Source organism: Chaetura pelagica, unplaced genomic scaffold, assembly GCF_000747805.2.
Source record: "Chaetura pelagica isolate M959 unplaced genomic scaffold, ChaPel_1.0 scaffold38, whole genome shotgun sequence".
Taxonomy (NCBI): domain Eukaryota; kingdom Metazoa; phylum Chordata; class Aves; order Apodiformes; family Apodidae; genus Chaetura; species Chaetura pelagica.
Window position 1 is genome coordinate 893,853 of NW_009954181.1, and position 25,689 is coordinate 919,541.

At 50.6% G+C, this 25,689-nt stretch overlaps 1 protein-coding gene across 1 annotated transcript in view; it reads left to right on the forward strand.

The window, feature by feature from the left end:
- LOC104393388 (protein CEPU-1) overlaps nt 1–25,689 on the forward strand; it is a 133,295-nt gene that overhangs the window by 90,585 nt on the left and 17,021 nt on the right. The window contains exon 3 of the mRNA XM_010002876.1: nt 19,878–20,003. Within this exon, the coding sequence (XP_010001178.1) occupies nt 19,878–20,003 (126 nt within the window). The remainder of the gene's footprint in view (nt 1–19,877; nt 20,004–25,689) is intronic.

A 25,689-nucleotide genomic window follows, 5' to 3' on the forward strand; every position in this document is an offset into this window, starting at 1 on the left:
CTTTCCCTTCCAGATGGGATTTCAGCAGCCTGCTCCTCCAGACAGGTGTAGTGGGTCTGTATCAGCCAGGGTCCAGACACCCTCAGCCCATCCTCCAAATTTAGAGGGTATTGCTGAGAAATGGCCGTGGATGAGCGGAGTGAGGAGCTGGGGCATCCCTGGTGTCTGCCAAAGGCTATGGAAGGAAGTGGTGCTGAGGGTGAAAGAACAAAAAGTAGAAGAGGAAACATGGGTGGCAGAAGGAGCTTCCTTTATGGTATGAAGGCTGGGGGGTGGTCTCTCAAGGCATCCAGAGACAATCAGCTAGAAACTACCAAGGATGTCCACAGTGCAGCAAGGGAAGTGCTACACACTTATTTCTAGGTTGACTGTACTGATGCCAGAGATCCCAAAATAGGTGGGTAGAAGGCACCTCAAGAGCTAATTTAGCCTGTTCCCCCTTTAACAAGGCAGAGACGTTGCTGGCAAACACGTGTGAAAGCTATTCTTGAAAATCTTTAACAAAGCAGGTTCTTCAGTCTCCCTAGACCATCTATTCTACTGCTGCACTACCTTTATAATTAGAAAATGTATAGCTAATATCTAACTTAAACCTTCTTTGTTGCAAATGAAGTGGAGTTTTTCTCAGCCTATTCCCAGCGGACCTGGGGAACAATTGATCAGTGTCCTCTTTGTACCAACCTTTTGCCTTTGGGAAGGTTGTTACTGTGTTGCCCCTTAGCCAGCTCCTTTATGAAATGATGCAAAGCCTGTTTCTCCCACCTTTCCTCAATGGTCAGGCTTTGTCAGTCTTGTAATCCTGCAACAGAAGGGAAAAGGTGATTGCTGTTGATCCAGGAATAGCAGGTCTGAACATCTCTCCTTCCCTCTGCACTAATGTGGCACAAATGAGCCCAGGAAGGAGACAACAGCCCCTTGGCATTGAATGCATCAAAGCTCAGACCTGCTGTTTTGGGGACGGCTTTCAGTGGGGTCAGGCTCAGCGTTGGTAATGCCAAGTTGATTTGAGCCAACAACATGGCTGCAAAAAGTACAAGGAAGATCTTAGCACATTCATCTCCCCAGAAAAGAAGCTCACAGACTTAAAAGAAACAGCTCAGGGAGGATCCATGTCACCTGCAGGGTCTGGAAGGTGATCCCTGCCTGTCCTGCTCACTCAGCCCTCATTTCTTCTTACGAGGAGTTGCTGTAAGATCAGACAAAGCAGAGGGAAGCAGCACTGCCCGTGTTTGCAGGAATCTGCCTTGGATTCTGGGAAGAGTGAGGTGTTCCTGGGTGAAAATCCCAAAGGAACAAAATCCAGAAAAGCCTCATGTACAATAGACAAAGTATGGACTTTGAGGAAGGCAGAAACCTGCAGCAAGAAAGAGCACTAAGGCCTCTGAGGAGCGATGTTTTCCCTTCCCCTCCTCTCCCGTATCCCACCCTGCTTTCCTTAGCAGGTCACGCTTCTTGTCCCAGCAGCAGCACCTCAGGCGCAGCCTTCTCCTTCTCCCCAGTCACTGCAGGACATCTTAGCTATTTAAGCTGTTTTTTTGGGATCCTGACTTTAAAGGAGAGAGGAGGAGGGTGTCTGGAAAGCTCTTATTTGTATTGATAATAAGCCGTCTCCAATGCGCGCCTGCAAAACACTCCCACTGCCTCGGAAGATGCATTAAGGAAGGTTGGCCTTATCTCAGAGAGGGAAATGGACTTGGGGAAGGAGGCACAGTGCCTGCCAGAGTTTAATCTCACTTAGGCACACAAATTTGCATGATAGAAAATGGTGGAATTTTAGTGCTTAGAAAGAAAGGAAGAAAGAAATAGTAAGAAAAAATAATAAGGCCTGTGACTGGGGGATATTAGCGCTTCCCAGCTTCTTTATCAGTTTCTCTGGCCCTATCTGGCTCTTTCTGTTGTCACTGGAGCAACTAATCACCCCTCCCCTTTTGTTTGGTGTAAATGAGTTTTCCCACTCCTTCCCAGGTCCAAGTTAATCTGAAAATCCCTGCCTTTGTTTGGGAGTTAATTACCTGCTCACCCAAGTCTGGGGACTGCGGGCACAGGTGACAGGGGGCAGACGTGGTGTGCAGGTGGCACTGCAGGAGCGTCACTGCCAAGGTGTGATAAAGCCACCAGTGGGCCTGTGGTGCCTGAGCCAGCTTTGTTTTAAGTGCTGAACTCTGCCCAATTAATTTTTCTTTGATTCTACAAGCCCCTTTCATTTGTGGGAGAATTCCTGCCTCACACAAGGGCACACAGGAAACACCTGCCCTATGTGGGAGAACCTGTTCCTGCAGTCATCATTGCTCCTGTCCAAAGGTCTCCAGGTGGCTTGCAGGGAAAACTGAGTAGATGGGAATGCACTGCTTGTGCCTGAAGGTTTTTTTGGCTGGAGATGCTCAGAGCCCTCCTGACCACCCTTTGTTCAGGAAGTTTGGCACTGCTGCTGGACCCTGGGCTTGAGTCTGTCACCTCCACCACCAAAGGCACCAGTGCTGGGGGTGAGAAGGGATGGAGGATTTGCCCACGGCTGTTTGGTAACTTGGTGGCAATAAGGATGTGTAGACATCAGCCATGTACAAAGCCATGGGCTGGAGTTTCATCTTTGGTAGAATGCTTCTCAGCAGAAACCACAGGAGCTGCTTCTGGTTTTTCTGGTGTATCCACATGTTTTTCCCCATGAGAGCAGCTGTCCCTTCTAGAAGCAAAAGCAGGTTTAGATAATGCTTTCTGAAAGATATGCAGAAAACTGGGAGAGCCTCCCCAAAGGGGTGGAGGGGAGGAAACTGGCGACTTGAAATCAAAATCCTCTCTCTTTGCCTGTGCTCCAGCTCCTTTGAGTGATGTGTTCAGTCTCCCTTTTGTTGCTAATCACCGTCCGTCTGTCAAAGCATCTTTTCCTTTTGTATCAGAGCTATTGTCGAGGACTGAAGGTCTCCCACGCGCTCTTAAGCACTGTCCTAGTTGTCAGCTTTGTATCCCCGTTCTGCTCTTCCTCCCAGGAGCATCTCTGCTGCTTCCACATCCATGGCTGCCCCAGGATCTCTCCTTCTTCCTCCCAAGGTTATACCAGCCCTCACATCTCCACAGGGGCCCATCAGCTTGTCCATGCTCCCCCGTGGCATGACCACATACCCGGTGTGAAGCTGGACAGACTCCCTCTGGCCTCCCCCAAGTCGCTTGACCTCTTTGCAAATCAATTTAACATCTGTGAAGCAGAGATAATAATTGTCACCTACTTCACAGGGGGCTTGATGAGGATTAATTCGTTAATGTCGACAGAGGTCTTTGAAGATGGAACACACTATCTGAGAGCTAAATGTTATTATTAATTAGCAATTATATCGTGGGGTGGCAAGGGGGGAAAGCTGAGACTCCAGAGCCCAAACTGGGAACACTTGCTCTGGACAGCTTTGGGCTGCCCCAGTTACGTGCCCGCTCTGCTGGTGGTGGGACCCAGGCACACTGTATCCCACTGGGAAAGTGTCCCACTCCTGTTGCTTCCCAGGGCATGTGGGTGAGTCCCACTGGTGAAGAGTGGGAGGGCTGGAGAGGTGAGCAGTGCTGGGCTGTGTTAACTGCTGTCATCCTTAGAAAGACAGCCAATTGGTATTGAGGAGGTGCTGATGAAGGGAGAGCATCCTCTGTGCCTGCCTGGCACCCCAGTGCCAGACCCATGAGAGGAAGTATCCTGTTCCCTAGGAGAAATAATTGGCAGCAGAACAGAGCAAGGGGCAGGAAGAACCAGTGATTCATAGGACACACAGACTGTTCCGTTTCCTCTGTGTTTTTCTTCCTTGCGTACACCAAAGCTGTGGCCAATTTATGTTTTTCTCCCCCATGAGCTGCTAACGCTGTGATCTGGGGTGTTGGGGGGCTCCCCCCAGCACCACTGACAGAAACCCTTTGTGGTTGGTCCCTGCAGGCTGTGCCATGGGGGCAGCATGGCAGTGCCCACCAAGACCATTTCCATCCCTGTGGCTCCTCTTCTCCCCAGCTGCTCTGCCTGTGCTTTTGTGGCTGCAAGGAGAGCTCAGCCTAACTCTTTGCTGCTCCCTCAGAGAGAGGTGGAGGTCACCCTCTCATCACCCCTCTTCTGGAAAGCCAGAGCTTTACTCTTCTTTGAACCTCTTTGAGTGAGTGAGCTCCCAGTGGCCTCATTCACCCCATTCCTCTCCAGAGGCTTTTAGGGAGAGCTCACCCACCTCACCCAGAGCTATTCAACAGCAACTCAGCCAATTCCTTCTCTGGAGAGGGTGAAACCAGGTGCACTGACAGCTCCTTGAGTGGGCCTGGAGGAGGACTTGAGTTGTCTGGTCTCCTGGTCACACCCTGCACAGTGAGTCCCCCTCCTTCCCCGAGGATTTGCCAGCTGGAGGGGTGCCCTGGCAGCACCCATCCCTCAGGGATGCACCTCCCTGCTGCTCTGTGCGGTTTTCCAGAGTCCCATCGTTCAGCATGATAAAACCAGTGGTGGCTTAATGAGGTCACTGCAGTTTAATGTTACTGCAGTAATCTCTTTTGTTTTACTACATTAAAATATTTGTGGTGGAACGGTCAGACCACTGTAATGCGATAGCGCTACCTTAATGTCACTGTTACCACGGCAACGCTAATGGCGGCTCAATAACATTATTGCAATTTAATCTGACGACAATAAAATTAAGGGTAGAACAGTGAGACCCCAACAATGTAATGTTACTACAGTAACAGCATTGTTATCAGAATCACGGGAGCAGAGTCAACTCGTTGTGGTGTAATCTCGGTACCAGCGCTTTGCCGTTGCTACGGTAACGCAGAGCATCCTCCGAACGGCGCGGCAGGGGATGAATGGGAGGAGACGTGGCTGGCGTGTGGTACTACAGCTACCCCAGGGTTGTCAGCACAGGAAGGTTATGCTGCTATAAATTCACCTTCTTCGTCTAATTCCACAATTGTGGGGGGTTTATCGGGGTCTTTCTTCTTCGCCCTCCGCTGCCGGCGCTGGTCAGAGCGGGTCTGTTGTTTTAGTGGTGGTAACTCTGCAGGGAAGGATTTAAAGCTCTGCCTCTATCCAGTTCCAGATCCTTCTGCCCAACGTTTTATAGCATGTGGCTGTTATGGAGCGATAACGTTTTATATTTCTGTGTCATCTTTCATTGTGAAGGATCCCAGCACGAGCTACAAATTATGGCTGCGCTGCGGGGGCGGGCGGGCAACCCGGCGTGTGCTGCGGGCCCGAGGAGGGGGTTTCATCCAAGGGCATCAGAGCTTTAATGCCCCAAAGGAGCAAAGGAGAGTCTCCTTTGTTTAGCAGACTTACAGGGAGTCCCTAAAGTTGTTGAGATGGGGGAGGTCTTGGTGCATCCTGAGCTGCATGTCCCAGGCGGGACTCACCATTGCTTGAGTGGGCACGGGAAAAACTGCCTCACCCTTCCTAGTTGGCAGCACAGCTTGGATCAGGGCTGGAAAGGCTTCGTGCAGGCAGTGGGGCAGGGAGGCAGGGAGGTTGTTGCTGCAAACGGTGTTTATTGTTGCAGTGCTGGTTGTGGCACAGCTCACTGCAGCTCAGCATCGGGCATCGGCGTTTGGTGCAGCCCCAGGCACGGGAGGGGTGATGCGGGGTGGAATGTCTCGGGGCATCCGTTCTACCCCAGGGTTGTCAGCACAGGAAGGTTATGCTGCTATAAATTCACCTTCTTCGTCTAATTCCACAATTGTGGGGGGTTTATCGGGGTCTTTCTTCTTCGCCCTCCGCTGCCGGCGCTGGTCAGAGCGGGTCTGTTGTTTTAGTGGTGGTAACTCTGCAGGGAAGGATTTAAAGCTCTGCCTCTATCCAGTTCCAGATCCTTCTGCCCAACGTTTTATAGCATGTGGCTGTTATGGAGCGATAACGTTTTATATTTCTGTGTCATCTTTCATTGTGAAGGATCCCAGCACGAGCTACAAATTATGGCTGCGCTGCGGGGGCGGGCGGGCAACCCGGCGTGTGCTGCGGGCCCGAGGAGGGGGTTTCATCCAAGGGCATCAGAGCTTTAATGCCCCAAAGGAGCAAAGGAGAGTCTCCTTTGTTTAGCAGACTTACAGGGAGTCCCTAAAGTTGTTGAGATGGGGGAGGTCTTGGTGCATCCTGAGCTGCATGTCCCAGGCGGGACTCACCATCGCTTGAGTGGGCACGGGGAAAGCTGCCTCACCCTTCCTAGTTGGCAGCACAGCTTGGATCAGGGCTGGAAAGGCTTCGTGCAGGCAGTGGGGCAGGGAGGCAGGGAGGTTGTTGCTGCAAACGGTGTTTATTGTTGCAGTGCTGGTTGTGGCACAGCTCACTGCAGCTCAGCATCGGGCATCGGCGTTTGGTGCAGCCCCAGGCACGGGAGGGGTGATGCGGGGTGGAATGTCTCGGAGCATCCGTTCATCAGACTCCCTCGTTCAGCCCCGTTTCGGGGGGCTCACCCCAAATCTGGGCAATGCAGAGCGTGGCTGCTGGGCTGGCTCTCGCTTTGCAGGAGGCACAGGTGACATCTCGGTGCCACTTGCGGGCTCGCTGCAGTTTTCTCCAGCCTCCAGGGGAGGGAGTCTGAGCTGCAGATCTGTTCCCAGCTTCGAGGCCACATCCCTGCCGCATCCACCCCTCGTCCCTCCCGGGCCCAGCACGCCCGGGGATGCTTGCCATGCTGGCTGGGTTCGATGCTCCCTTGCACCCCTGAACTACCTTCACCACGTCCTCTCCTGCTTGGAACACAGGGTTGGATCCTCTGCTTTGAGCCCCTGTGCTCCTTCCCAGCTTGTCAGGAGCTCTCTATCTCTCAGCAGCTCTTCTTGGTGCAGTTGAAACCTAAATTTGGGTGTGCTGCTGCCTCCCTGCCCGTGTTTCATAAGCCCAGCCTCCAGCCCTAGCACAAAGCTGGGCCAGTGCAGCCAGGCAGCTGCTCTGCTCCTCTCATGCATCAGCATTTGATCTATCTCCATGGGTATTTGGACTCTGACCACTGCAGTAATTCCTTGTTTGTCCTCTAATAAAAGACCCGTGAGCCCCCCCTGACACCCAAGCTGGAATTGGTGGGACCTGAGGTGTCCTGCCTGCCAGCTCCTTGTGGCAATCTGGTACTGCATCCGTCCTGCCAAACCCACTCCTTCGAGACTTACATGTTTGAAAACATGAGCAGCAGCTCATCTCCCATTCAGTGTTTTTCTCCATCATTTGCTTTATTAAATATTGATTTTCTGTTGCATTATTAAACCTTAAGTCCTGAGCATAAATTCATAGTTGATACTTTAATCTGGCTCTTCTTTTTTGGCCTTTAGAACTGATTTTTCTGGTCAGTCCCCCCGGAGGCGAGTCCAGGAGTGAAAACCTGTTGCAGAGGCTTGAGGACTCAGAGAGCAGGAGCAGAGGGCTCTGCCCGAGGGAATTTGGGCTGTTTGGTGCAACCTTTGCCATCCAAAGTGTCCATGGGTATCCTGGCTTGCACTCCTGCACAGACCATGGGTGGAAGAAAGTTGAGGAGGCCTCAGCCAAGCTTTTCAGGGCAGTTTGCTTATTCCTGGCTGGGGGAAGGATAGTGCCCTCTATTTTTTTTTTATAAGTGTGGAGTGATTGCAAGCTGAAAGGGAATTTAGTGTGTGGGCAGGGGAGCAGTCAGGCATCCCCCACGTGCCCTGCTCTGTTTGCTCTCTGGGGTGTTTTGCTACCCAAAGTGCCAAGCTGAGGTGCAGTGCTCTCTGCCAGGGAGCAGAGCCGCAGGTGGTGATGTCTTCTGCTAAATCCATCTCTTGATTTTGATCCATCTTGCAGCTCCTGGGTGACGCTGCACAAAGCTGTGCTTTTCCACCCCCCAAATCCCCAGCGAAACCAGAAGTTGGCCTCAGCCAAAGCTCTCAGCAAAGCCTGAGGGATGCAAAGGTGGGATCGCTGCCAGGCTCTGAAAGCCACTGGATAGGTGGGAGTGGGGCAGGTGGCCACAGGCATGTCCTTGGTAGCCAAGGTGGGTCATGCTGACTGGACCTTGCTCGCTGTCCTTCCCTGTTGTAGAGCTGCAGGCAGCCACCCCTACACTGCCAGGGCCTCATGCTGCCAGCAACCAGGTGTCTGAACATCTTTCCAGAGCCAAGAAAAAACTCTGCAGCCAAAAGGGAGGAGGGGAAAGCAGTGTGAGAGTGCTGGCAGGTTCAGGAGGAGAAAAAGAAAGACAAAAAAAAAAAAAAGAGGAGGAAAAAACCCCGAAAAATAAAAAGCAAGGGGAGGCTTGTGAACAGTTTTTGGATACCAATCCAAACAGGGCATGAAACCCATGCCTGGCAGCCAGCGTGCTGAGCAGTGATTTAAAACAAGGCTCCCAGTGGCAGGGGAAGAGGCAGAGGGGGGAGCAGATGTGAACACAATGCTGGAGATAAAGGAGAGGCCAAGGGAACAGCTGCTGAAGAGCTGGCCCAGCCCTGCTACCTCCTGCAGCAGGCACCGAGTGCTCGGAAAGCTCCAGTGAATATCCACGAGCTTAAGGATGGGCTGGAGGTGGATGCTGAGCCTGCAGGAGAGTGAAGGGAGGGGTTAAGGGGAAAAACTTGGTATTTTCCACACTGTTCTTGCTTGGGTATGAAGAAGTAGTTGAAGCTTGGAAAAGAGGAGTTGCACTAAAAAATCAGGAGAGTTTGGGTAGTGTTTTGCCCTTTTGTTCCTGTCTTCTCTGATGGTGGAGGAGAAAGAGGCTTAACAAAGGAGAAAGGGGAGGAAAAGTGGAAAGTGGAGAATAAAAAGGCAAGGACCTTTGAAAAAGATACAGGATGAGACAGTGGATGTGGCAGACTCTGTGTTGGTTTACTCTTACATGAAAAGGAATGAGATGAGCAGGTCTCAATCCACCCCCTTGCTACCAAGACCTGCCCAGCACTGAGCCCTCTGAGCCACCAGGTTCCTTGATTTGTACCCGGGGCTGTCCTTTCCCAGACCAGCCTCAAGCTGGACATCACAGAGATGTCTTCTCCATGCTTTGCCCTGCTTGTAATCCCTCCTCCTTGCAGCCAGTCTGAGAGCTTCAGTCTTTGATCCTCCTCCTCTTTGCAAACACTTCTCTCCGCTCATGGAATTAAATCTCTTGTAGTGTTTTCCTTCCCTATCTTTTCTTTTTGGCTGAGTCTCTCTGAAATCCTTTTTTTTTTTTCTTGTTCTTCAGCAGCAGGGCTATCTAACTGATGGCCTCAGCAAGCTTCCAAGCTGAGCATTAAACCCTTCCTGCCTTGGCTCTGACTGGAGTTCATTACTTTCTGAAAAGCTTCGTTGTCTGTTGGTTCTCAGATGATGGTTGTTGTGAAAGGGGAGGATTTTGTCAGCAGGGAGGAGGGAGGATGGGCTGGATTTGGCCAGGACTGCTTTGTAATCAAATCCCACTCTCTTTCTTTTTAGCAAATTTTCGAGTGGAAAAAGCCTCTTTTAGCAAAATTGAAATACCAGCACCTTCCTGACAGCAGGAGCACAGAACTCAGGCCCCTAATTAATGTGCAGCACTGAGTGGTCTCACTCTTGGGGGCAGCAGGAAAATGCTGCTTTGCCAAGTGCCTGCACAAGCAACACTGAGCCTGGGCAGGCAGCAGCAGGAGCTGCTTCCATCACCGTGGCCTCAATACCTTGGGTTCTTGGTGATCCTGTCATGTTTATCACTCCCAAACTTCTGCCTCCTGGGAAGGGGTGAATCCCATGCATTGCTGGGTCCCTCCAGCCCTGTGATTTCCTTATTCTGGTGCTGGGGGTCACTGGGCTGGGTGTGATTTTGCACAATGCCAATTGCTTTCTGCATCTCTTGGCCTTTTCTGGCAAGATAAAGCATAAGTGCCTGCTCTGGTTTGCTGATGCTTCTCCTGGCTCCCCTTCTACCTCCCTGGTTTTTCAGCACTTAAAACACAGCTAGGCTGAGGTGATTACAAGGATTGGGGATGCAGTGACACTTCCCTGCCAACGAGTAATTGATTTATTAAAGACATTACAATACATCCATGGTTGAGTGCAAGAGTTTCCTTTGAACTCGCTCAAAAATCCAAAGGGATTGTGCCTGTTTGCAAGTACCAGAGGCAGAATAAATCTGCACACACAGATCATCACATCCCCCCCCAAGCCTGCACCACCACAATTTCATTTCCCTTTGACTGGCGCGAGTAAATATCACAGCTCGACAACTCCAGTCCACTGACTGGTGTGATCCAATTTAATAGCATTTAAAAATTCAAAGTGATTGTTAGCCAAATGGAAATGTAAGATTTCATACCCAGCCTGCCTTGGGGAGGAAAGGAAGAATGAGGGAGGGTGCGGGGGATGTAGACAAATGGACTAGATAAAAAATAATGGAAAGTAACTTAATTAAAGAGGCTCGAGCCAAGTTAAAAACAGTAATGATTTTGAATCAGAGAACCACACGTTTTTAAAATGAAAGGGGGAGAGGAAAGAAAGGAAACTGTGGATAAGGAAAGAAAGGAAACTGTGGATAAAGAGCCTCCAAAATGGGAGGAGAAGTAAAAATAGTCCTGTGAAAAGTGGGAGCGCATGAGGCAGAAATGGTGCTGCTGATGAGGCTGGGTATTAGAAAGACAAATAGGGAAATTAAAGGATGCTCTGGGGGCACAGAGTTCCCTGTGGCTTTTCTGGTGTTCTCAGAGGTGTGAGGGTGGCCAAAGAGGAAGCTTGAGGGCTTCATTTAGGAGAAATGGAAAATGTAGGAGCAGTCCTAATGGAAAAGGAGAACAGCCCCCACATGCTCCAGGCACACTGGTGTCCCTGCCTTGCCTTAATCTTGCTTTCTGCTTTTCCTTTCCTTTTAATTCCCTTGAACACAGCCTGTTTGGCCTGAAGTTTGGTAATGAAGTTTTAATTGCCCTTCTGTGCACGGTGCTGTCCTGCTGTGCTCTCTGCAGCCTGATGGTGAACCATGGTGCTGTCCTCTCCTGTGGCCACTGGAGACACCTGTCCTGGCAGCTGCCTTGGCCATCAACAGCAGGTGCTGATGGAACATCCATCTAAATGGGCCCTTTTTGGGACATGTGCTTTTCAGGCCTCAGTTCTCTTATCAGTAAAGCAGGGGTAATAATACTCTTACCAGGGTGTTTTGATTATAGGGTTATTAATGCCCACCCCACTGGCAGATCCTAAGAGCGAGCAGGACTGTGCAAAGAGGTGACTACAGGGAGGAATGGACCAGGACAGCTTTGGGAAGGTAGACCAGGCTCTGCAGGAGCGATGGGTGGGTTTGCAAGTCTCATGCAAAGAGACATGTTCCCGTGGGGACAGGAGGAGCAGCAGCATCTGGAGGCAGAAATCACCTCACCTGCTGTTGACTTTGAACTTCGGGGCCTTGCCAACCTCCTGCTTTATAAACAGACAAACAAAGAGGCTGGTCATAAGAAGCAGCCTCCAGACCTCCTAATCAGGGATGAGTAGACTTGTGCTCTCTGCCTGATCCATTAATTTTGCACCAGAATCAAAGGCAATCATAGGAAGAAGCCCAAGCAGAAGTAAAGGCTCTGGCTGGAGCACGAGGGGGCACCTGCAAAGGCTGGAGCTTGGTGTGCAGAGGGCTCAGGAAGGACAAGAGGAAAGGGGCTGTTTGGGGAGAGTTGGTAATGGCAACAGCACTTGGGTTAGACATTGTTCGCATCCAATCTTGGTCCCTGCACATCCACCCTTTGCTCCCCATCACTTCCATCCCCTGAGCAGGGTTCTGGCATAGAGCCTTAGGGTAGTTTGCAAGTGGTGATGTCCCGGGGGGCTGAGGTTGCAGCCTCCATCCGCCTGCTGCCTCCTTTTTCATGAGTTCATCAAGGATGCCATGGGCCAAAGGCTGATTTTTTGTGTCTCGTTGGTACAGCAGGGTCTGAGGGTGTCAAAGATGTTGCAGGCGAACTGGGAAGGCAGGAGGGGTGTAAGTATTTGGATAAATAGAGGCAAAAAGACACAGATAGTCCCAGATGATACAAAAAGACTTCAGTTGCAATTAATACCACGTATCTCGATGGTTTCTGAAGTAAAACCACCCAGTGCAGCGTTTTGGGGAGCACTGCTCATCCTCCTGCACAGACAGGCGAGCCACCACACTCTCCCTGAGCACAGGCTCCTGGAATTAGATTAGTGTCAGTGTGGAAAGTGTAATCATAAACACTTACATTGTGCTCGAGTCGAGGGAGAGGGAGCACGAGAGCAAGAGTGCGGCGATAAGAACAAATATGCAAGAGCATAGTGTGTTGTTAATGGAAGGGAGATTTATTTCTCTGTGTGTCTTTTTAAGCCTCTAGATAGATCATAAAAAGATCCAGCCCAACCCACACACAACCTGTCTGCCTGAAATAGCCTAAATGTAATTTAAAGAGCATCATTTTAACTAATGCTTCACTTCAGAGACACCTGCCCTATATTCATTGGAGATGCAGGCTGCATTAGAGCATCTGATTTATCTTTGGAGAAGATGTTTGAGCTCCTTTGTTCCTGCCAGGTCCCTTTTGATGAGTGAAGTGGCACAGGACTGGTTTGGTGTGCTCAGCTGATGGCTGCTCCTTGTGGATGGAGACTGGGGGTGCATGGGGAGAGCCCCCCACTCTCTGAGAGAGGGAGTGGAAGAGGGACCTGCACCATCAGTGCAGGGCATGGCCGCTTATCCTCTTCTTTGGGGAGAGAAGCTGAGGTTTTGTGCTGAGCTTAGCAGGACGACGTGTGCTGATGGACCAGGTGAGGAGCATCTTGTAGATGTGCTGCTGGTTGGGACAGAGTCTCCAGGTTGACTGGGAAGTGCTGTTTGCTGGCACCTCCACTTGGGATACATGCCCTTAAACTGGATCCGTGCATCTGGACTCACATGAGCCCTACCTACAAAAAGGACGTGGCTAGTAGGGCTGTCCCCATGCAGGAATGTCCCCACCTACAGGACCACAGGCTCTGGGTATCTTCTCATCTCATACACTATAGTCTTGTTAATAAACCTGCAAGGAAGGGAAATACTTGTCATTGCACTAATAGAGACCCAGAGAGATGGAGTGTTTTCCCAGGACTCCTCTGGAGCAGGGAGAGGTGTCGGCATCGAGCCATCCTTCTCTGCAGCTTATTAACCTGCAGCAAGGGGGCTTTTATGGCATGAAAATAAAAAAAATCCACAAGTAATTATTTTCCTCTGGAATATGACTCCATGGAGGAGAGAATCCAGTGGTGTCCTGCATCCCTCAGGAGATGGCAGTCCCAGACAGCCCCAAGATCCCAGCTGACTTGCTTCTGCTGGGGGACAGCTATCGAGGATGAGGGGGTGTGAGGATGAGCAGGAGGAAAGATGGAGAGAGGAGAGCTGTTGTCAAATCCCTGGCTCGCCCTTTCTGATCTGAAGTTCACTGGTAATATTTTCCTCAGCTCGGGTTGCTAATGCGTTTTGTTCTCCAGAGTGTGCGTGGCCCGACTTCCCGCGCAGCCTTTAATTAGTTTCTGGATGATGACATCTCTGCTGAGAATCGTCTCATCGTGTCCCTCCGATCTCGAGGGGAGATAAAGGAATCTAATAAAGACATTCAGCATTTCTAGGTGATGTGTTTGACAAGCTTGGTATTAACAAGAAGTCGTGTTCAAACTTTCTCGGGTGCCCTCGGCGCGTTGCGGCTCGTCCCCACGCAGGGACTTTTCCCAGGGGGTTTGGTGGATCCTCCACGGTGGCTGGTGGAACAAGAGGGGAAGAGCTGGGGACTCTGTGTTCCTGAGCAGGGTGAGACAGAGGCACTCTTGGTTTGATGGTCACCATGGAGGCAGCTGTAATTGAGGCTGTCACACCTTGAGGAGAGGTGTCAGTAATGCTGAGAAGATGATACAGGTGCCTTCAGGTTTTGAGATGTCTCGATTTTCTGCTTTTTATGAGGCATTGCTTGACTTGCAGGGGGAATTCCAGGTGGCTCAGGGTGCAGAACCTGGAAGCTAGAGCCTTTCTCTGTGTGTGGAGCCGAAAATGAGATCTGTCTAGACAGGGAGTTTAACTGTCGCATGGTCCTTATTTGTCTGCGTTTCTTCATGGTTGGCAGTGCAAAAACTTTTATTCTTCCATCTTTGTGGGGCTCTTGGGGGGGTTGGGTGTTGTGGGAATTCTGGGGTTTCTATGAAAGAGGAGTATGACATAGTTTATGAAGGAGATCAGCATCCTTTTAGTCCTTATAGAGAAGGCAGCAAAATCCAGAGCAGTGCCATGACTTCCTTGGGGCATCGTAACATGAAAGCAGAACTTGGATCTCCCAAGCCCCAGTGATGGGTTCTGCCTGCTCTGTAAATCTGCTTGTTAATATTCATGCTAAGCAAGCTGTTGCTTCATTCCCCAAAGGTGTGGGTCTTGGAGTCAGGTGTTTCTCCCTTTTTTTTGTGGTAGGAAAAAAGATGTTGATTCCTTCAGAACCTTGGAAGCAAATGTAGCCAGGCAGCATCCTGGCTCCTCAGGGTAGCAGCACTCAGGATCCAGGCTTGTGACCTGGACCCATCCAAAAGTCAAGAAGAAGTCCTTGTGCTGGAGAAACAACTCTCCTTTTCGTGCCAGGTTTATTCTGACATATCCCTTGTTGACTGTGATAGGAGTGTTGCTGATTTATGCTGTCAGAAGTGGAATCAGCCTGGGCTCCCTTTTGGCTCTTAGCTGTAAGTTTGTCTGCAGGATCCCTGCTGCTTGTGTGGTGAATTATCCCCATCGTCACAAATACTTTACTAATGAATGATTGGAAACGTCTTGTTTCCCCCTCCTCCTCTGAATGATGGTGGTGCTGTGCTGTATAACCTGCTGCAGAGACAGGAGTAAAAAATTTGGTGTCCTCCAAGCTCGGGAGAGCTTTGCTGCACCAGGAGCCTTCATCTATGAGGGAAATCATTTAGACGCATCTCGGTGCCGTATGACACATCTCATTACGCCTGGCTTTGAAACGAGCAATTGCCATTAGTTATTTATTAATTGCTTATTAAGGTCGTTACATATGTCCTCTTCGTTTCCAGTCTTCTTTTTCTTTGGCTGCTGCCAGGTTTGTGCAGAAGGGGCTCGGTCCTTTGGCACAGCCGAGGTGAACCTGGCATGTCAGGAGGGGAGGGAGGGGGTGATGGTGCAAACTCGGGGCAGAGGCAGCCCTGGGGGCCAGGATTGGCCCCTGGAATTGTCAGGTTTTTGTATCCAGGTTTTGTGACTGAGCAGGGTAGCTGGAAGCCTGCTCTGAGGCTGTGTTTGCCCTTCCACACACTGAGGACTTCAAGACAGCTCCTGAGCTGTGCGGATATGATGGAAGGATGATGCCCTCTCTGCTTTTCTCTTCATTACAGTTCAGTTAGAGTGGCACAAACTGATTTAAAAGCCCATTATAATACACCTGTAATTGAAGGCCCAGGTCTCTCCATTTGCTCTCTGCTTTCCTTTAAAAGGCAGAAAGGTTTTGAGCACAAAAGAGGGAGAAGGCACAATGGAGGTGCCTGGTGCTGCAGCAGCTGGGGTGCCCAGCCCTTCTCCTGACCCAGTGCCTGGTGCCAGAGGAGAGAAGACAGCTCTGCTGACAACCTGGAGGAGCTGGATAGGGACCCCAGTGCTTTGTGCCTGGTCCCAACTGACCTTGGCAGATCCCTCTGTCACTGTCCCAGGAGTGTGGGCTCAGTCCCACCTGTAGCATCACTACAAGCAGGGCTGGAGTGGCCAGGGCTCCCATCACCAAGTCCCAGAGGCAGGACCTGTGGTAGCAGCACCCTGTAAAACACAGGGAAGTCTGAGGGTCACAACAGTGAGAGTCTGTAATGAAAAGCAGCAGCAGCAGCAGCAGCCTGATGTTCCGGAGGCTGCCGGCACACATCACAGATCGCCTGCAGAACACAAGTCTGAATCTCCCTCTTGTTCTTCAAGATGCTTTTAGAGTTGTTCTTTGTTGTTTCCTTTGATCTGGAGCAGATGTTGTTCGTGCTGGAAGATGGAGGTTTGCATGTTTTATGAGGGGGGAGGCAAAGTGCTGCTAGGCTTACCAAGAGGGGCTGCAAGCACCCCCTCTGCCCAGCTCCCACATGAGAAGGGACTCGCAGGTCTGGAAAGGTGACACATGGATTTCTGCACTATTTTCTTTGCTCCCAAAACTGAGCAGAAAGCAGGTGGTTAAGGCAAAAAAAATACACTTACTCCTTGAAGGCACTCAACTTGACAAGGCTCATTCCCTGACTCTGGTGGAGAAGTTGTTCCAGATCCATGCTTAGGGTCACCTTGCCTCTCACCTGATGTGAGACTGAAATTTGGGGTGCCAGGGAGTCCAGCCATGCTGCAGGCTGCATCAGGAGACAGCAGAGGGACATAGTGTCAGGGAGGGGGAAGCACAGGCAACAGTGTGGTCATAGCACACAAAGAGGAGGGCTGTGGACATAATGATGGTAGGAGATGGCAGGGCCAAGGGGTCCGGGCATGGGATGCCTGAGCTTTTGTACTTGTGCTGGCTCTGTGATGGGTGTTTGGAGGTGAGAGCATAGCAGGGATATAGTCTGTGCCAGTGACAGGAGGGTGTCTGTGCAGGAGGGTATATATCTGTGTAGGCAAGTGCATATGCTTGGATCTGTAAAGACATATATCACCTGACTGAACACCCTCCAACGTGTAACACACCATATGGTCTGGTTAAATATTTAAGCAACCTGCTTTCTGTCCTCAGGACTCAGTGTGTGCATGTCCAGGCAATCTGGGGGGCCTGTCCTGGGAACCTGCAGAAGGCTGCAGCCCTGAGAGCAGCCTGGAGACCTTTCCCATCATCGTGGCAAGGATAGGGGAAAAAAAGAAGAAATCAGATCGATAAAGCACCAGGTGTCACTGGGGAAATCTGTGCCGTGTCACTGGAGCAGCTTGGCCAACACTGCCATGTTTAATCACTTTGGAGCAAGAGAGATGCTGAACACTAAAGGACTGTCCGCAAGGAGAGGGTTCCTGCCTGGGAAGTCTGCATTTATTTAGCTTTATTTATCTATTCATTCCCACAGGGACACAGCTCCATCTGTGTCCTGCTCTCAGCATAAGAAATTTCTCCCCTGCCCCAGTGCTGCAGCAATGCCAAGGGATGGAGGAGGCAGAGGGAACAGGAGCACCTGTGACCCTGAAATAATATTAAATATATACTTGAAATAACTTAGGTAGTAAGGTTTCCCTGCTTGGTGAGGTAAAAACCTTACAACATACCTGTTCAGTCTCCAGAAAGGCATTTTAAATAGTTTGTGTGGTTAATTATTCAAACGTTTAGTTAGCACACAATAACTGTCGTGTTAAATCCTGCCACTGCGTATTTAATTGAAGGGTTCGCTGCCGTTGTCACTCTGGTTTACTTCCCAGCCTTTCCTGCCTCATCTTGTCTCAGGTGGATTGCAGTAACTTCCTTTTCTCTGAGTGTGTTCCAAGCTTACCAGGGCAGGTTGGGCTTTTTCCCCAGACCCAGGCAGCTCAAGCTGCTTTTTGCATTTGATGGAGAAGATGACAAAGTCTCCCATTGCCCAGCCAAGCAGCAGCACAGTCACCTCTCCTCCTCTGCCCTGTCTGAACAAAACTAATCTCTGTATTGCTGAGGAGGATGATTTTATTTTGGGAAATCCAAGTTTCATTTGCTTTAACTATGTTTTAGAATCTTGGTCGGTTGGGTTGATTAGCAGTTTTTGCCTCTCACCCAGGCAGATTGTTTGTGTGGTACCAGAGCTGTGGTGCAAAGTCTGACTTGGTTTTCATTTCAGTCTCAGTGAGCTCTGCAAAACAAGCTGAATTGGGTTGATGGTGGATTCAGTGATTAAAAACACAAGGAAGGTTCCTCTGTGATTTAGTGAGCATTGCTTTGAGGATGATAGATCTTGCTCTACTTTTCTTAGGACTTAGCTGGAAACTATTGCCTCTTCACAGGCGATGGAGGCCAATCCACCACACTTGTCTCTTTCCACCTCTCTGAAATGGCCATGGTTATACCTCCTTGACCTATTTTTGTTGTCCAGACTGTAAGCTTGGTCTTTTTAAAGTGCACGTGGGTTTCCTGGCTGGCAGTCCCAGCCTCGTCAGGAAACACAGTGGGACAATCGTAACACTGTTGTAATTAATTGCATCTCCTCAATGGACAACCCTGGCTGTTGGCAGAGCATCTCTCAGCTCCGTGGTCCCAGGAGACATGTGCTGTCCCCTTGTGTTGGGCTTAATAACACTGATGCATATTAATATTTCTTTTGGTATCGTCTTTGTGCCCTCCACTGTCCTGCCCCTGAGCCCCCACTATTCTGGGGGTGTGGGAACCATGGTTGTCCTCCAGTGCATGATTAGCAGATTAGCCATCGTGCCCAGAGCAGCAAAAAAATGAACTCCCAGAAGCCCTTCAAAACAGAGAATAATTCATTACCCACCTTGATTTCCACTTAAAATGTACTTTAACTACACTTCCAACTACAAACCTTAAATCACCCTCCTGTTCACAAAAAATCCATCATTTTTTATTTTATTGCACGGCACTGGCATGACATAATCCCTTGCAGAGCATCTTGGAGTGCTTTACGGATCAATAAATTACTTACCTGCACAGCAGAGGCAATGCGTGCAAGGCCATTGCAGTCATTCCAGCTCAGCACAGCCCTGGGAAGATGCAGGAGGTGGGGAGAGGCAGGGAAGGGTTGCTGGGCAGTGGGATTTGGGTCGGGAACATTGGTGTTGCAATACTCCGGGTTGCAGCTTCCAGTGGGTCGATGCACGGGGCTCGCCCGGGGAGGCTGGAAGGAGCAGGATGTTTTGCAAGTGATTTGTGACACTCCTGCAAAGTGCCGCAGCGGGGTGCCAAGCTGCTGCTGGGCTCTGGAGAGCAGCCTGGCAAAAAAAAATCAGGCAAGGAAGGTGATGGTCTTTATTATGTTCTGCAGGTGCAGGATGAGAACAGCAGCTGATCGTTTTTCTCGTGCAGCTTTGCTGTAATGCTCACAGAAACCCCAGCCCTCCCTGGCAGCCACATGGCAGCTCACACAGAAAGCTCCCTGCTCACTCCTCAGCCCTCCCCCTTCTCAGCACCCCTGACCTGTCTCCATGTTCCCTCTTTGGGTCTGGGCCCTGTGTGTCTGACCCACTCCTGGACATCGGTGGTGGCAGTGGCAATGCAGCAGGATGGCTTTCATCCATATGGAATGACTACTCCTTTTGCACAGTGATAGACCTCAGATGCTCCTCTGTAGACTTGTCATCTTCATGCCCAGCTCTTCTTGGTGCTTTTCTGGTTGTGAGGGCATGACAGATTCAGGTTAGACATTAGGAAGAAATTCTGGAGTGTGAGGGTGGTGAGAGCCTGGCCCAGGTTGCCCAGGGAAGCTGTGGCTGCCCCATCCCTGGCAGTGTTGAAGGGCAGGTTGGATGGGGTTTGGAGCAACCTGGGCTGGTGGGAGGTGTCCCTGCCCATGCAGGGGAACTAGATGATCTTGAAGGTCCCTTCTAACCCAAATCATTCTGTGATTCTAAGACAGCTGCAGGAAGAGCTGCAAGCCCTGTGTTTGCTTCAGGTGCTTTTGTTGCCCCAGGAGTGACTTTTGTGTTTGGAGTTTTTGGAGGGGGTGGATGTTTTTTTCCCAGTAGGATGCAGATCTACTGGAAAGGGTTTGTCATGGTGGAGGACAGGATGAATACTGGAAGTGAGATGGGGAAGAAGTACCATCTCACATACCACAGAGGTGCTGAGGGTGTCTCAAGACTCCCTGAAATGACTGAATCCCCTTTGGCTACAATTTCTTCTCACTTCAACCCCATTTTCTTTGCCCCTGCTTTCCTGCTTTTCCTGTGTGTTCCTGTCAAGTCAGATGAGACTGATGGGCTACTGCTTGCCATGGTGGAAGGAGGAAGGAAATTCAACCTCCTTCACCCATGTTTTGAGATTAGAGTCAGAGCAGAACCAGTTGCATTGTCATTTCCCTCTTTGTTTCATTGCAGTGTCTCCGAAAATTATCGAGATCTCTTCTGACATCTCCATCAACGAGGGTGGCAATGTCAGCCTCACCTGCATAGCCACGGGCAGGCCAGATCCAACAATCACCTGGAGACACATCTCACCCAAAGGTAAGAGTTGAACATTTCCTGGAATACTTTGGGAAAAGCACAGTGGCTGTGGAGGGGCTGCTGGCACATGTGGCACTTGAGTGGCAAAGAGAAGGTGATTTGCACCCAAGAGACTTGACTTACTGCAGGAGTTGGTGACTGGTGGAGATACATCTGCCTTGGTGGTCTGAGAGAGGAGATGATGGGTTTTCTGGTCTGGAGGACTGGCAGTAGGTACCAGCTTGGGGTTGTCATGCTTAGAGGTTGAGTGTGATTGTCCCTATTTTGAACTGGTTTTTGGGAATTGTCACATGCTGATTCTAAGGAGAAGTGTAAATGAGCAGGGAAAGACATGAAGAATTAATTGGTGGCCTTGTTAATTGGTAAGCAAACCTGAGCAGAGCTGCGGGGGTGGGATACAACTTCCCACACTTGCCTGTTTGGGAGCATCTTATTGAAACCCTTTTCCAGCTGGTTTTTGGCACTTGTTTTGGATTTTGATGACCTGTTATTCCCAGTGAGCTGAGGTGAGATCTGGGGGCTTTGGGTGAGACGAGCCTTCCAGCCAAGGGGTAGTACCTGACTCTGACCCTCTGATCCCATTTAAGTGCTTCAGTTCAACCTCAGTCAGTTTTCCCCTGAGTTTTTATCAGTCTGGGCTTTTGTCCCAGGCACTTCCCTCAGGTTCTTCTCAGGGACGCCCTGGCCGGGCTGTCCAGCAGCCCAAGGAGACAGGGCAGTGGTGGCAGTGATGGATGGTGCCAGGTCTGCTCTCTCTGGTCAGCTGCCTGACAATGGCTGTGCTGTCTTGGTGCAGCTCCATTGATTTTTTGCTATTTGTCTGCTCTGTAGCAAACTGCTGGGCCAGATCCATCACTCTCCATAGCCCAGGCACAGAGCGAGCTGAGTCGGCAGCAGCTCAGCCTGTTCCCTTGACAGTAGCCTCTGTAAAAACCATTTCCCCCCCCGTGCACGTGTTGGCTTTTCCACCTTAGGTGGTTATGCCTCCAAGAGGGTGGTTTTTGGTTGGGGTCCGTGTGTGGATGGGTGATGAAATGCAGGGCACCCGTGTGCTCCTCCATGGTGTGCAAGTTGCTGTTGCTGGATCTGTCACCATCAGGCAGCATTTATGGTTGAGGCAGTCCGTGTGCTCCCACCTTGAACCCTTTGCCATTCTCCTTGTCTCCCCTGACAATGTGATTTCCTCTCAGGCTCCTCACTGCCTATTTTCCCATGAATCTTCTTTCCCTCCCAGCCCCACTCTTCTTCCCACATCTCCTCCTCTCCTGCTCCCGTGCCCCTTGCTGCCACCTCCTGCACATCCATCCTCCCCTAAGCAGGCTCCTGCCTTACATTGTCTCTGCCTTTCATGAGGGCTATTTTCCACGTTTGCTGCCATCCAGCAGATTTCATTCCCCAGGGAATCTTTACCTGCACTTGAACCAGATGTTTCCATTTTACTTAGGATTTAGCTGCTATGGAAACTGAGGATGCACCAGAAGAGGAAGAGTGAGCTAATCAGAAATTACCTGTGGCGCTGTGTAATTTGCAGCAGCAGCTCTTACCCAATTTTGGCCATGATTAGACATTCTGCTTTCAAAACTCGAAGGGAACAAGTGATCACAGAGATTGACTTGAGTCTGGCCTCCTGCTGATGGAGGGTGCTGAGCCCAGGGGTGGCCCCAAGCAGCTTTGGTGGCCACATGTCTCCACAGGTGCTGTCCTTCTCTCGCATGGTCTGCCAAACCACCAAGGGGAACCTCTACTTCTCCACTGTGCATTCAGTGCACACAGGAGGGATAAGGATTGGGAACATGGGGACTGAAAACAAGATGCAGATGCACAGAGGTGCTACAGCAAATCCAAAGTAACCCTTTCCCAAGCAGGATATCCTCTAGTTTGGGGAGCCAGGAGGGAGCAGGGACCCCAAGTTAGCTGTCAGCCCCTCTCTGTGGATCTTCCTCCTCGCTGCTCATCCCTGGGGAATTCTCAAGCCAACCGCTTCCTCGTTCCTTCTCGCTGTCTTTCCTCATCTCTCTTGGAGTGGTGGAGAAAAGGGACTGTGGAGGATTGGTGAAAGCTGGTGCATAATTTAAGGGTTTACACAGCAGATGGGTAAGGAGCTCACCCCGGTGTCGCTGGGGAGAGGCTCTGATAGCGCTGCCTGTGCCAGGCACGGCCGGAGCGGTGGCTGAGGAGCCGCTCCCTGCGCTTCTGCCTCTGAGTGCTCCTCTTTGCAAAGGCACTTCATGGGTTTTATTATTTTCTTGGCAGCTGTAAGCCTACTGTGCAGCTCTGGGTGGGAAGTGGAGCAAATAAGAGTGTTTGCTCACCAGGGGAGCCTGTGGTTGGGTCCCTCAGCGGATTGACACAGAGGGCAGCCCAGCTCCCCAGTGGCTGATCCCACTCAAGACCCTTTTCCAGCCATTTCCAGCTCCTTTGGCTGGTTGTTTTCTCTCCCATGCATTGCTCTGGTCCAGGGCAATATCTGTTCAGTGGCTTGATCTGGTAAGTTCTGCTGAATTTTCATGTCTGCAGTTGTTGCCATGTTATGGCAATCATTAAGCCTGTTTTTGAGGCTCTGTTTGGTCTTGGGACTGGAAGAGTTCCCTGCAGCTGGGAGGAGGAGAGCATCTTTGCTGTGAAACTGAAGAGCTGAGTGAGCCTGAGCAAGTTTTCACAGGAGTGCTGGTCCTGCTGGTGTCCCCATCACCACTCAGAGCCTTGCACGGTGCCTGGCCCAACCTGTGTCCATCCTCATCTTCCTGCTGCAAGCAAATCAGGATGCTGCCACTGAAGAAGGGTTTTGTGAATCTGCAGAAGCACGATGTGTTACAGCCCATCTTTTGTCCCTCTGCTTCGCTCCTTTCTGTCCTTTTCATTTCTTCTCCCACTAATGCTGGACTAGCCCACAGTAGCTCCATCCCCCTTGGCACCCCTGTGGTGTCAAGACCATCAGGATGGCAGCCAACAGAGACCCATCCTCAGCAGGGTGAAAGGAGGGAGAAGGGCAAAGAGGGAAAGAAGGATGTAAGATGAAGATGTTTCTACTCACTGCAGGGGGCTTGGACTAGGTGACCTTTAAAGCTCCCTTCCATGAGGAGCCGCTCCCTGCGCTTCTGCCTCTGAGTGCTCCTCTCTGCAAAGGCACTTCACGGGTTTTATTATTTTCTTGGCAGCTGTAAGCCTACTGTGCAGCTCTGGGTGGGAAGTGGAGCAAATAAGAGTGTTTGCTCACCAGGGGAGCCTGTGGTTGGGTCCCTCAGCGGATTGACACAGAGGGCAGCCCAGCTCCCCAGTGGCTGATCCCACTCAAGACCCTTTTCCAGCCATTTCCAGCTCCTTTGGCTGGTTGTTTTCTCTCCCATGCATTGCTCTGGTCCAGGGCAATATCTGTTCAGTGGCTTGATCTGGTAAGTTCTGCTGAATTTTCATGTCTGCAGTTGTTGCCATGTTATGGCAATCATTAAGCCTGTTTTTGAGGCTCTGTTTGGTCTTGGGACTGGAAGAGTTCCCTGCAGCTGGGAGGAGGAGAGCATCTTTGCTGTGAAACTGAAGAGCTGAGTGAGCCTGAGCAAGTTTTCACAGGAGTGCTGGTCCTGCTGGTGTCCCCATCACCACTCAGAGCCTTGCACGGTGCCTGGCCCAACCTGTGTCCATCCTCATCTTCCTGCTGCAAGCAAATCAGGATGCTGCCACTGAAGAAGGGTTTTGTGAATCTGCAGAAGCACGATGTGTTACAGCCCATCTTTTGTCCCTCTGCTTCGCTCCTTTCTGTCCTTTTCATTTCTTCTCCCACTAATGCTGGACTAGCCCACAGTAGCTCCATCCCCCTTGGCACCCCTGTGGTGTCAAGACCATCAGGATGGCAGCCAACAGAGACCCATCCTCAGCAGGGTGAAAGGAGGGAGAAGGGCAAAGAGGGAAAGAAGGATGTAAGATGAAGATGTTTCTACTCACTGCAGGGGGCTTGGACTAGGTGACCTTTAAAGCTCCCTTCCAACCTGAACCATTGTGTGATTCTCTGTAGGTAACCAACCACGATCAGGATGTAACATCCAGCGGGAAGGAAGCATCATCTTTCCAGAGATGTAGGTTGTGCAGGGGACTTGGACACTGAGGTCTGACAGGCAGCCTTGTGCGTGCCCACAGACATTTGTCTTTGCACCCAAAGGTGCTGAGCATCTCTTTGTTTCAAAGACTTCGGATTTATTTCTCTCCCCAACCTCATGCCATCTGTAAACTGCAGAGAAGTCTTCTAGGTAATAGTCTGGCTTTGGTCACTCAGGTGTTTCCATAGTTACTGTGCTCTTTATTTATTTTGGGGGGTAACTCTGATGTTGTCATGGCAATTGCCATGTTGTCAGCCTGGTTTTCATCTCTCAGTGGACAAAGGCTGGAATTTCTTTGCTAGGAAAATGTGCGACATCCCAAGTTGCTGGGCACAGGCTGGCACCACAGCTCAACACCATGCTGAGCTAACGGGGTGTATTTGTCACTGCTGCAGACACCAGACTCCTCATGTCTCCCCTTAAAGTCAGGACATGTGCTAAGGAATTGCAGTGAGGGCTCTCCCAGGAGGGATGAGCGCTCGGTCCAGGAGAAGCAAGGATGTCTTAGCAGTAATGGCAATGAGGGCTCTGTCATCAGAGAGTTAGCATGGTTATCCTGCTGTGACGGGGCCAGGGACACAAGGAAGGGGTGTAAAAACTAGGAGCGTGCACACAGATACCTTCACTGGCACATCTGCCTGGCCAGCACCAGTCTGCCATGCATGGATGTCCTGAGCCAGAGCCTGCATCCAAGTCGTCATCCTTAACGACGCTTGATGGACTTTTCTGCCATGGTTTTATCTAATTGCTTTTTGATTATTGCTGTAGTATGATGGATTCTAGTGTAAGGCTTAAGGCAGTGGCTGCCAGGGTAGGAAAACATTATGGTTTGGCTTGATGGTGTATTTACTTGTAAGAGGTCTGATCGAGAGGTCTTTATAGCGAGAATCCCTCATTAATCTCAGGATTAAGCTCAGTGCTGAAAGCTGGATCCTGTGCAGAGCTGAAGTCCTGAGCTGAGGGAAGATGCTTGGAGAGTCCCAATGCTGCCACAGCCTGGATACCCTTGGCAATCAGTCCATTTAACCTCTTTAGCCCTCTGTGTGGTCCCTGGAAGAGGCACATAGCAGTCCCTGGTCTCGCAGGGCCGGTGGGAGGATAAATACATTGCAGACGTGAGGCGCTCGGACGCAGCAGCAATCACAGCTCGTGTGTGCACTTAAGATAGATGAGACACAGTGGCCTAATGTGGCAGAGGTCTCATGAGATCATCTGTCTATACATCAGCAGCAAACCAGCAAAGGGACTCTGGGAGAAGTCTGGGATATTGGGATATATTGATTCTCTCTGCCTCAAGGCAGGGCTTAACACAAGAGGACAAGCAACTACAAAAAAAATCCAGCTTGAAGAGTTTCTTGTTCCTGGGAAGGGGCCACGTCCTCCCCTCTCAGAGGTTTGTCCTTTAAGCATGTTCCTTGCTGTCCTTCATCCTACCAGGATCTTTTCTGGACAGGAGGCAGGGGATATTTGCAGGTCAGACATCAGATCTGGAGCCTGGCCGGGAGGCACTGAGAGAAGGACAATCCATTCAGGTGGGAAGATTTCTGTCCACTTTTATACTGCTGTGTCTATCACAGTGATCAGGCTCAGCATCC